The sequence below is a fragment of the Chionomys nivalis genome, chromosome 21, assembly GCF_950005125.1.
Source record: "Chionomys nivalis chromosome 21, mChiNiv1.1, whole genome shotgun sequence".
In the NCBI taxonomy this organism is placed as follows: domain Eukaryota; kingdom Metazoa; phylum Chordata; class Mammalia; order Rodentia; family Cricetidae; genus Chionomys; species Chionomys nivalis.
In genome coordinates this window covers 43,173,227-43,186,080 of record NC_080106.1, presented here as the reverse complement: position 1 = coordinate 43,186,080, position 12,854 = coordinate 43,173,227, and the positions used below count along the sequence as shown (strand labels likewise).

General features: G+C 43.7%; 1 protein-coding gene across 1 annotated transcript; it reads right to left on the bottom strand.

Annotated features, from left to right (window-relative positions):
* Positions 1–400: 400 nt before the first annotated feature.
* Positions 401–12,386, bottom strand: Znf330 (zinc finger protein 330). The gene is made up of 10 exons (XM_057754373.1): positions 12,260–12,386; positions 11,098–11,225; positions 9,263–9,282; positions 8,737–8,807; positions 7,284–7,363; positions 5,658–5,784; positions 5,155–5,259; positions 3,865–3,911; positions 2,310–2,427; positions 401–1,304 (listed from the first exon to the last, which is right to left on the bottom strand). The coding sequence occupies exons 2-10, from the start codon at positions 11,215–11,217 to the stop codon at positions 1,039–1,041; spliced, it is 954 nt and encodes a 317-aa protein (XP_057610356.1). The 5' UTR covers positions 11,218–11,225; positions 12,260–12,386; the 3' UTR covers positions 401–1,038.
* Positions 12,387–12,854: the final 468 nt, after the last annotated feature.

Here is a 12,854-nt window from a genome sequence, read left to right as displayed (position 1 = left end):
AGGTGGAGCTTCCGTACATGACTGTGGACCTGGTGTTCCAGTCGCATCTCACTTCCTGTTCTCTCTGCTTCCTTACTGCCGAAGAGGCATGACAAGCTGATTTATGTTCCTGACACCATACCTTCCCTGCCATAACAGGACTGAATCCTTCTGGGCTAAACCCTTTCTTCTGGAGTTGCTTTTTAAGAGTATTTCAGCACAGCAACAGAAGAGAAGCCTAGGTCACTATTAACGCAAGCAGGAACCAGACATCTGTGCCAGGGACCGTCAGTTCCTCAGTTATCACCAACTGTGTCTTGTAATTATTCCCAGATTTTTGTGCCAATATTAGGTCAAAACCTTACCGGTTTATAGAAAAATACTTAAATGCTTTCCAAAATAAGTTGCTAAAACATACCAAGAACTCAGTATCGAAAGTTTTCAAGTATAATCCTAGATTTATTTAAAAATGGGATTCCCTGGGGAATCAGCAACACCGTCCTGGCATTGCATGTATGAAAAAAGCTAGATGTCTGTCAGTCAGTGAGGCATTAACAAGCACTGGTGAGGACATTCATTGTAAGAAGACAGTGAACGTGTCCACCGCTAACACAGACGTGACTACTTAAGACAGCATAAACAGTCAGTGAAAATTCAGAATACAATATGACTATCATTGTATGGGCTGAAATAAAAGGAAAAATACACCAATTTTACCCGTTACACTTTGTAAAATCAGATGAGTTTATAAGCAGTGCTTTTAATAAAAACAGCAATTTAATAAATATTTTCTTTCTATTCCTTTATCGTGTATTTTATATGTATCTAATTGGCAAAGCCTACCAGGTGACTGAAAGCAGTGCTGACCCATGATACTCTGTTTACCTTACATTTAACTCTCTTCTTCTACACTACAAGTCCAATATCAGTTCCTAGAAACATCCAGAACCTACCCTGAGCCTAGTGTGACTAGCCTTTTGGACAAGGCGAAGGGAGGGGACGTCTGAGCATCCTCGTGATTCAGCCTGCTCTTCTCACAAGTGCCAGTGGGAGCTGCTCCTAGTTCTCCTGCTCCTCATAGTGAGCATAGCCACTGGCATAGGTCCTTCCTAAGTTCAAACTAGTGAACAGTTCTGATGACTCGGTATCTGAGTCCTTCCCATCCTCTTCTTCCTCCTCCTCCGCTTCATCCTCTTCCTCCTCCTCATCATGGTACCCAGTATCTCCATACTTGTCAGATGACAGGTTCTTCCAGTAGGCATCATACCCAGAAGCTCCATCTCCCTCCTCACCTCCAGTCTGCCGGCCAAACTTCAAGGAGCGAGCTACAAGAGACAGCCACATGCATGTCAGCCATCAGTGCCAATGCTCGCACGCCCCACTGCCGTGGGATGTACTGTCACACTAGGGTTTACTCTTATGTGAGAAGGGAAGGATTTTCCTAATTTTCTCACAGAAGTCACAAATACACAAATATAACACAATCACAAATAAGTAAGGTAAACACCAAACCTCAGTGATTAGTATGTTTCTTGTATCAAAGTGAAAAACGGTACCACACATTTTCCAAGGCTATAAAATCCCACTTGCTATGACATTTATCCTTTCAAACAAAAAGATATATTACACACACACACACATACCAGTCAGGGAAACGGCTCAGTCAATGTGATTGCTAGTTAACTATCAACTTGACAGAATTTAGAATCACCTGGGAGAGAAGCCTCTGAGCATGCCTGGTGAATCTTACTATGTTAATTGTGTGGGAAGGTCCACCTTACTTGTAGGTTGACTATTCCCTGGGCAGGGCCCTAGACTACTGAGAATGGGAAAGCAAGCTCAGCACCACCATGCATTCCCTACTCCCCCAACTGTACACATGAGAGCAGCTGCTCCAAGTGCCATTTTTTGACTTGAACTTACAAACTAAAACAAACTCTTTTTCTGAATAGTATTTCACCACAGCAGCAGGAACGGAACAGACAACCAGTAATGTGCTTGCCACATACGCCAGAGGACACAGTTCAGATCCCCGGGATCCACTTAAGAAGTGAGCTGTGGTAGCACATGCTAATAACCCTAGCACCATGGAGACAGACACCAAGGGATTCCTGCCAGCCAGCCTCGTGGAACTGTCAATGACTATCAAGCCAGGTGGGTCCAAATGAGAAGCTGTCTCAACGGCCTCCGGGAGGAATGGCACCTAAAGTTCATCTTTTGTCTATACACACACAACCAACACCACACACATACGCACTCAGGAAAAAAAATGATAAATACAAGCTAAATGTGAAAGCCAACCACTCCACTGGCATCCTGAGAAGCCTTACTTGACATGCTGAGATCCTTTGTCTCCTGAGTTTCATGTCCACACTTTGGGCAAGGAGGTTGTTTCCCTTTTTCCTGCTTAAATACCTTGCTTCTTGTATGTTCATCACAGAAACAGGCCTATACAAGAGAAGCAGAAATAAGCCAAAGTTTAATTTAAAAGATATAAAAGACACCATTCAATACTGCAAGAACATAGTTTTGTCTGAGACTGAATTAAGAGTTGGACTGGGACCAGTCATATGTTCTTTGAACTTCTTAAAGGAAGCTGATGTTGTCAGGACTCTTCAGAAACAGGACCTTGTTGTGTGAGGGAGTGGGTCCTTTGTTTCGTTCCACCCGGTGCCCGGCCACCCGGCTAGCTTACACTGGAAATAATTACATGGAAATTGTATTAATTAAACACTGCCTGGCCCATTAGTTCTAGCCTCTTATTGGCTAACTCTCATATCTTGATTCAACCCATTTCTATTAATCTCTATGTCACCACGAGGTCGTGACTTACCAGGAAAGATTCAGCATGTCTGCCTGCCTCCTTCCTCCCAGCATCCAGTTCTCTTTTTCCTGCCTATCTAAGTTTTGCCCTATCACAAGGCCAAGGCAGTTTTCTTTATTCAACCAATGAAAGCAACACATAGAAAGAAGGCCCTCCTACACCAGGACCTAAACAAGGCAGACACAGAGAGGACACAGGAAGTGGTTGTCTACTTATTCATATCTGAGGTCCTTGACAACAAAATGGTGGGTAGTCTGTTCATCTCAGAGGACACCACCACCCAACTAAGGAGCAGAAAAAGAATGGCAAGGCCTAAGTACTGAGAGAAATGCAGAGGGTGCCTGGCAATGTGGATCTTAGTCGACACCGCGAGGTGAACAGGGTAAAGTGAGCGGGTGCAGGCATGTTCTAAGCAGCAGAAACAGCACAGACAGAGACTAAAAGCTCTACGGAAAGCCATCCTGTAGCACCCAGCAGAGCAGAAAGAAGAAAGACAGGATGTGGACAAGAAAGGTTAAAAGCAAGAAATGTTTCTGAAATAATTAAGTTATCTGGTGATCTTTGTCTAACAGAAATGCCAGAGAAAGCCAAAAGAGACATGGAAATCTTTACCTCCCAGACTCTTCTAAAAACAGGAAGAATTTAACCCACAGCCTCAATATTCTGGTCACAATGCTCTCTACAAACATAAGGCTAAAAAAAAAAACTGGACTGGGACGCTGGGGACACGTGCTAGACGCAACTACCACAAGAAGAGGGTGACCAACCGAAAGCCACTTAAGTCATTGACTTCCATAACACTATCTCAAAACCAAAAGAATTAGCCTGACACAGCAGTTTAGGCCAGGAACCTCAATACTCAGGAGGTGGAGACTGAAGAATTATTTTGAATTCAAGACCAGCCTGGACCACACAGCAAAACCTAGTGTCAATTAATTAATTAAAGAAAAAGCCACACAAGTTTTAAGATCCACATATATAGCACTAATAAGCATCCAAGACCTGGGGCAAGAGTACTGGGACCCAAATCAAAGTCTAAATGAGACAGCAAGGAGGCACACCTTACATCGGAGACACGAATGCTGGCCAAGCCGGTTGCAGGAAACACCTGTGAGAGACAAGAGCATCTTAACGTCCGGTCAGTTACTCAGGCCTTATATATTACTTCTGTCACTGAATCACGGTGCTTTCTCAATGAGGTCCTAGCTGAACCAGTCAGCCACTGACCTGCAGGGTTCAAGCCCTATAAACACTCACAACACCCACACTTCTTCCACAAACAATCCTATTTCTACCCTGTGCGCTATGCAGAAGTCTAGGGGGCATACAAGCAGCATACTTTGAAATACTCCTGTGAAAATTTCTATGTAAATATTGAATTTATATACAGGGTACAGTAAGCAACTTAGCAACTAAAATCTGTAGACGAGAGATAGAATTAGCATCTCCCCCAGAACAAGAACCACACAGTAAAGTGAGTGACTGGGAATGTAAGTCTTTCCCCTGGGACAGTCAATACCAGGCAGCATAGAATACTACTTTACACACACTCTCATTTCAATTAGCCTTTTGAAATTATCTTAAAGTTAATTCTATTACTATTACCCCAATCAGTCACATTGGTTCTCAACTGGAAAATGCAGAATTGGAGGTACAGATTAAACTCAGATCTCAGATGTCCAACCAAACATAAGGTTAACTCTCCCGGGAGGAAGCCTGAGCCCCTGCAGGAAATCCGTAAGTAGGGGCACATACTGAGGGCACTGACAAAGGGGAGGAGAGGGCTGGGATATGCGGTCAAAGAAAATGGTTCCCAAAGGGAATGGCACTATTACGTGTGGTCTTGTTGGAAGGAGTGTGTCACTGTGAGGGCAGGTTTTAAGGTCTCGTGAGACAGACCACATACTACTGCCTGTACAAGATGTAGGACTCTCAGCTACCTCTCCAGCACCACATCTGCCCACACACTGCCTTTTCCCATCATGAAGATAGTGGACTGAACCTTTAAACTATAAGCCAGCTCCAATTAAATATTTTCCTATAAAAGTTGTCATGGTCATGGTTTCTCTTCACAGCGATAAACCCTAACTAAGATGGCATGGGAACCTAAAAGTAAAAAGGCCAGCTAGCACATAATGTCTGACCAAGGCAATGAAATGAATTTCTCAGCCAATATACCACTAAATTCCCCAGAGAAAAATTCAGAGCTAATATTTGGAGATTTTTTTTCCCTATAAACAAAACACACACACAATTAAGCAGTAACTAAAAGAACTTACTCCTTTTTAATTAAGTTTCACATTTACACTATTCAGAATCCTCGGTACAGAATAGCTAAAAAAACAACTTACATTTAAATGTTTCTGCTTCTAAAACTTGGCAGCTGGCTTGATGCTCAAACTGATCATCTTCACAAAGAAAATTATGACAAAACGAACAGCTGAATATTCTGCCTCCTGTGAAATTAAAACTCACAAATGTAAATATGGCAAACTTAATGACTTTAAAAATTCTTATACATATACTTTGTCAAATGTGGCAGCTAATTTTAGGAAAGTATCAAAATTGTGGCAACAGCTAAAATAAAACTGATGATGTCCTTCAAACTGAACCATTAAACTGTGGGTCTCCACAATAACCTTCCCTCTTACAGTCACGGGCTCGAGAGGCTTCCTGTCCTCACCCAAACTCCCCTCTCTACCTGCTTGGTACTAGCATTTACTAACATTGTTGGTACAATCTCTTTCTAACTAAATTACTAAAATTATACCAGCAGCTAAGATTTGAAAGAATATATATGGAGAAAGATCACACACAGCCTAACTAGGTTTAATGTTTGCACCTAATCACTCACCATGGTCCCATACCCCTCGCTCACATTCCACACATTCTGCATCCGTGAGTGGGCAGGCACAGGCATGCGTGCTAAGACACTTCCTTCCGTGGCAAACCCAAGCTTCACAGAAGTCACATATTGCACCCTGCAACAAAGAAACAAGAGTTCTAGAACAGCTACCACATGGCCTCTGCAAACACTAAGACTGTTAAAAAGCAAGCAAAGGAACAAGGTCAGCGAGGAGGAGGACCAATTCTGACTCGTGAAAATCAGATGTAGAAAACCGAACATGTATCTCTCCTTCATCAGACAGTATTCTAGCAAGAAAAAAGGAATTCTCAACTAGCTGATACAGAAGACTCCCAAGCAGAGAACTTTCCCCCAGCCCCACACATACCTGAGGGGCAAAGGAGGGTAGCACAGAAAGAAAGAGCTGGAAAAGGACTCACGCCTAAGAGAACAAAGCTATCTCAGAGAAAATTCAGATTAGGGAAGTTACCATAAACTATATACAGAAAACTAATATTACTTTCCTCACAGAGTAATTTGGGTATGAAGCATAAATCACACTGTAGAATATAGCAAAACTCATAACTCTATTTAAAATATCTTTTAGTGAATAACAACAAAATACATAATCTACCTATTTTTATTTATGGCACTAAAATTCCTTCTAAAATCCTATCTAGTAAAGATAACGTATAACTAATAGGTACTTTTGGTCAAATTTAATGTTTTAAAAAAAATTAACCTTAAGGTCTTTAAAACTTATTTAACCAAAAGACTTGAATGCTGGTAAAAGTCCTACAACTCGGGGAATTTGTGACATCGGTTTAACATTGTAGAACGGTACAATGGAACCCCCAGTTGGATGACCAACTAAAATTACAAAGAAACCACTGTCATTTAGTGGAGGAAAAGATGAGTTTCCTCCTAGCTGGCTGGCTTCCATAGGCTAGAAGGTGCTACGCCTTCCACTAGAGGAGGAAAGCAGCAGCACCCAGATGCGAACCTTTCTAGCACACAGTGACTGTCTTGGCAGGATATGTCCACTGGCACAATAGTGGCACGAGTGTTACGGGAATAATCAACTATGTCTGCTGGAACTCAAGGCCTATTCCAGTGCCTGGTACCTGGGTCTATTATCAGGGCCAATGAGGAAACCAAAGTGTACCCAGACACAACAGGGCAGCTGCACACAGGAAACCACAGCAACTTCTGTGAGCATGCACAGACCCTGTGCGAGAAGCTCAAAGGCAGTGAGACCCCTGCATGGAGGTGTGAGGTAAGGACAAAGCCCCACCCTAGTGAGAAGCTACTGGTATTTGATAGCTTCTGGAAAAGGAAGCCAATTTTCTTTAAGGGTGTGATCCCTGGTAGACTGAACATGCTCCACGGCAGGTCTTACACCAAAAAGTATTTGGGCAACATAAATTGGATTCAATGGGTCAAAATAAAAATGAGATCACAAAGTTGGCTGGGTAGAGAGATGAGGATAGACCTGGGAAGAGGTGGAGGCCAATATGATGAAAATATATTGTATGAAATTTTCAAGGAATAAAAATTGTTTTTAAAACGCCTTAAAATACTGGTTAAAACGGCTTTATCTTGGAAACCTACACTAAGACACGACAAGCAGCTTACCACCATAGCAAGGCCAGTACTGTAGACACCAGCATGTTTGATGACACAGTCCGAAGACTTCATCATGCACTTTGTTTTTCCTGGTTAAAAAAATATAAATATGCACTATTAGTCCTACAGATTAGTCCAGACAAGAATGTGCTCACTAACTCTGCTTTGATCTAGACAGAGTGCCTCTGGAAAAAGTATTCTAAAAATTCCAAGTGAAACCAGTGTATTTTCCCAATCTTCTGAGATTAGAAATTTATTAATCCATAAAAGCTATCATAGTTATATAATAATTTATATGCAATATGCTAATTCATTCTTGTAATGAAATCAGAAGTTTCAAGTTATGCACTGTAATCTAATGATAATTTTGACAGTGTCAAATCTTATTAATTTCAAGTGAATCAAAACATTGTAAAAAGCATGCTTTAAAATTAACTTTATATTCATAAATCACAATAAAATCAGCCTGGCTTGGACTTACCAGTAATTTCTTGCCACATATTATCAACAGACACATCAAATGACCAAGGACCCTAATTGTTCTACCTAAGTTTATCCATATATAGAAATCACAACAGCCTGAAAGCTCATCTACAAAACACCAACCCCAACCCTGCCAGGAATCTGTTCACCAGACAGCATGTCAAGATTAGTGACAACATACTAACTGGGTCACCAGACTACAGATGAAACACAAAACAAGCAGAAGATGCTCAGTGTGCCAGTATCTTGTTTCCTGAGAAGCAAAGTTAGATAACAGGAACTGGGAGAGAGAGAAATCGGACACAGGGCAGCAGCTACCAACTGTTCGTGTCTAACACAAGTAGTAGAGTCTGCAAGAGAAGTGCATGGCATATAGCTCTGTGAGACACTGACCACACAGGGCTCCCCTTCCATACACTTTCTTTTCTCACACTGCCTTCATCTGCATTTGGTACAACAAAGGCAGGTAGGTGTATTTTAACTAGTTTCTCTTTTCCACTAACTGCAGAATTCAACCAATGACCTCTTGGAAAACGAGAACTGTACTAGAAATATTCTGTGTGTAGCCCTGATCACTAACCTGGTACTCTGCACAGCACGTATCAACGGGCACCCCACACTACTCTACTTAAAACACCACCATCTCCTAAGAGGGTATTTGTTCAAAAAGAATACTGAGGGTAAACCCAAGTAAAGGTGACTAGGCTCCCTAGGGCAAGTCTTCATGAAACACAGTGTATGTCCCCCAGATGAGAGGAACATGGCAAAGACTGCAAGACTCTCAATAGAAATGTTTTCTGATCAGACATGTTAGCACGGCAAGAGTCTGTGAAGACCACTGAGGAAACACCAATCTTCCTTCTCTAGGAAAGACCACTTAGCTTTATTTTGAATTATTTTAGGGAAATAGCTCCACCTATGCTTGACAACTGCCAGACAAACATTTGATAAAGACATGCCTTCATAGTTGTATACTTACCACACTGTGCACAAATTGGTAACTTCTGAACAGAATTACAAAAATAGCAAAATGCTCTATTCTTCTGCCGCCTTGTCATGTAAAACAAAAATTTTAAATAGGGTCAATTTCAGATAAAGGAGAGACCACTTTATAGCTGGTTAGTTTCTGTCAACTCCTCACAACTAGAGTGTCTGAGAGGAGGGGCATCGGCTGAGGGATTGCCTCCATCAGACTGGTCTGTGGAGCACTTTCTCAACTGCAAACTGATGGAGAAGGACCTACCCCAGGCAGTGCCGTCCCTGGCAGGTAATCCTGGGTTAAATAAGAAAGGTAGCTGAGCGTGAGTGTGGAGGCCAGAAAGCAGCATTTCTCCATGGGCTCTGCCACAGTTCCAGCCCCAAGGCTCCTGCCTTGAGCTCCTGCCCTGGCTTCCCTCAGTGATGCAAGAAGAAATAAACCCTTTCCTCCCCAAAAGTTATACCAAACAACAAAGAGCATACAAGGACACTTTCAAACAGAAAGAAAAAGAGATAAAGAAACTTACCTCTGGCACTTGTCGCATTCCTGTAAAATTCAGAGCACATCATTACATGTCTGTTGGCTGAGAAGGAACGTTTACTAACATAAAGACTATTTTCTTTCCCACATTACAGTGTTCAACACCCAGTTCCGGTTCAGCCATGTGTGCCAGCTCTTATACTCACTCCACTAGCAAAGATACACAAAATGTTACACTGGGGTCCACAATGGAAGAAGCCATATTACAAAAAAGTTAAGCATACTGGGTTTTTGGCTATTTTAAAGAAACCAAATACTGTACAGAAAACACATATAAGTCCCTACTCAATTTTCTATTAAAACTAAAAACATCCTATTTCCCTGCATTGAGTAGATGTTAGAAATACAGAAGGACATAAATTAATAAAGACCACAAACTATCGACACTGAAATAGGGCTTTCGAAGTTCTCCAGCCTGGTCTACTCTTCAGAGTCAAGTCATTATTAGTCAGTCTTTACCCAACACATCCCACTCTTCCTCCACTCCGTCACTGACACTGACACTTTTCCGTTTCATCCCTCACTGTTGAACATCTGGTAAAACATCTTCTCTACCAGCTGTGCTCCCTTCCACGCGCTCAGCTACTGCTACTTAGTCCTGCGGAGCAGTGAATACAGGAACAGTACGGAACTGCAACTTCACTGAACCCCACGGAACTGCAACTTTACTGAACCCCACGGAACTGTAACTTCACTGAACCCCACGGAACTGCAACTTCACTGAACCCCACAGAACTGCAACTTAACTTTACTGAACCATTACCAAGATCTACTCGCATTACATGCACTCAGGAAAGCCATTCACTTGGTTTTGTCTGTTTAGTGCCTTCTTTTCTGAAAAGAGCCTGATATTTACAATACAGTTCCCACTTGCCATATTGGTAGCATGAAGTCTGACCCTGTACACCATAAATATCAGTCCTGGCACACACACAGACACAGACACACAAAAGGGCTCCAACCTAACCTATGAGAATTCTTTCTTTCTGTGACCTCCACAAATTGATAGATGCACTCTACCAGAAACCAAAGAAGAAAGAAAGGACAACAATCCTCAGAAGCAGGAGCAAAAGAAGCAAAGCAAAGAATCCAGGATCCAGCTGTCCCTCAGTTCCTCACATCCTCTGTCCTTCCCACTGCCCCTCAGTCTATCCCGCCCTCTGTCCTTCCTGTTACATGGAGTTATTGCTCTAGTAAACTACTGTTCCCTAAGGCTGAACTATGTTCCTGTCATTGATAAGCAAACAAGTCCAACAGACACCAGGGAACGCTACAACCTTATAAAAGAGGCGAGCTATCAGTCGCCAGTGCTGCTTCCATCCACGCAGAGTATGTGCTCCCACGAATAACAAGTATTTGCTAAATTAAGTCTTGTAAATAACACATTTCAAAAGAGCCACAGTCTCAAAACCACTCAGCATAGGCAAAACAACTTAAGAAAATGGGCTATGTCTAGAAACCAGGGCGCTCAAGCCAGAGAAATCAGTGAGTGAAGAACACTAGGAACAAATGAGGAAACCCAATGAGTAAGACAAAGTTAAAGACTACAGAAAAGCTGGAACCTCTCTCACTCAGTTCCTATTATCGACCCATTCTCCTTCAATATCTCTATTGTCCATAGTGTATGAGGTGATAGGCCAGGCTTTGCAAATACCAAAAAATCATTGTTACTCAGCAAAACCAGAGACCGGGCCTCTGGCGGGTTTCCCACGCAGGAACACACGTGCACACTGCAGTTGGTAACTTCTCAGACAGACTCACTATAGGGTACTCTCTAGTGCCGCCTTCCAACCACCTGCTGTTCTTTCAAAGGGCGCTTACCATGGAGGCGTTGCATGGGTGCTTGGCTAAGTCTACGGTGCTTCTCGATGCTCTGAGCTGCTTCTCCCGCTCTCTCCGGTTCTCCGCCTTCTTTCTGGCGCCGGTCTTCTTCTTCGGCATTTTCCCCTCTAAACGAGAGAGAAAAGAAACGCCGTCACTCTCGGAGCCACAGGGCGTTTATACGCCTCTTAGATGGTGGGCTCGACCCTTCAATTTTAACCTCACCTCTACCACTTTCACAGTTAAACGTGTCCGAAGACTTTAGGCAACACCACACACACGTACACTATTCCCGGCAAAGGCTTCTAAGTTAAAGCCCCATTTGCACTACCAAACAACTAAAACAGCGCAGACACCGAAAAACTCACCCTAAAAGCCAGAGTAAGCACTTTCCACTCTGAAGTTTAAACTATTCTGCTCTTCATTCAAGGAAAAGAAAATCTGACTGCAGCATTAATAAGAAACGACGAAAACACTCATTTTGTGCCAAATTCAAATAACCATTGTGAGATACATAGCCACATCCCTCCTGCTGCCAGCCACGCAGCACTGGACAGTACCCTCTCGGTTAGACAGCATCTAAAAAACCCAGGAGGCCAGCACTGTCTGCCAAAGCAACCAATTTTCTGACTACATTGAGAACCACGGTTATTTCGCTGCCTGTGGCTCCTGCCTATGGGCAGCACTTTTAAGAAGTCAGCCGCTTCGTTGCTTCCAGTACACACATGGAGCCTTACCAAACTGGTGTTCAGCACTCAGAAAAGCTACACTATAGAAAACCAGGCTTCTCTTCCTTCTTCCAATGCCCGATCCTATGCACACGGCAGTCCTAAGAGCTAATTAGTGGCTAATCGCCGTGGCTAAGCCCCGGGCCTTCGGTCAGTATTTAAAGTCCGGGGCGTGCGGCGGAATGAGATGAGCGACCACGGTGGCCTGGTCTCTACCCACTGAGACATCTCAGACCTAAATTTTTTTTTTATCTTGTTTCTGCCAATGACGTGGAAATTCTTTCGGCTCAAGCCTGGACTCCAAGGACAGCAGAGCTGCACTGGGAGGCGGGGAGACCCACGCGGCTCGCGTCCCGCCATCCGCCCGCGGGGCCCTCGCGCTTTCCCGGCCCACCCACGGCGCACAGCCTCGCGGGGACCCGGCCCGCGCTCACCGCAGCGGTCGACGACGCAGAGGCCAGAACTCGGGGACACCGAGGAGAGACCCCGAGACGCGGACGCGGTGCGTTTCCGACAGTGGGAGCCAGAGCGGAAGTCCCTTACGTCAGAGCGCCCCGACTGTACACGTCACCGGAAGAGTCCAGCCTGCCCCGCCTACTTCTGTGTGCTCCGCCCTGATCTCGCCCCTTCCCGCGGGAAGCAGGGATTGGGGAGAGCTCGCTGGCCCGGAAGTGGGTTTACGAGCTGGAAAGTGGGCATCAGAGCGGGCAGGAGTTTAAGGCCTGTGCTATCTTATTCTCATTTTATTATTTTACTCAGAGGAATTGAAAAATCCAAAAGAAAGAGAAAGGTGAACTTACAAAAAAATATAAAGAAATAGAAAAATAGACTAGCAGTTTTTGCCAGAATCTTTTGAAATCCTTTCCACTCTGTGACCCTGGCAATCCGCCCAGCTCACATTTTGTTTGTTTTTCTTTATTGTTTTCTGAGTGTCAGGACGAACGGAAGCCTGGCCTTGAGCCCGTGACCCTCCAGCCTCTGCACCTCGTCGGCGTGCTGGGATTATAGGCCTGCACGTCAGAGACCGTT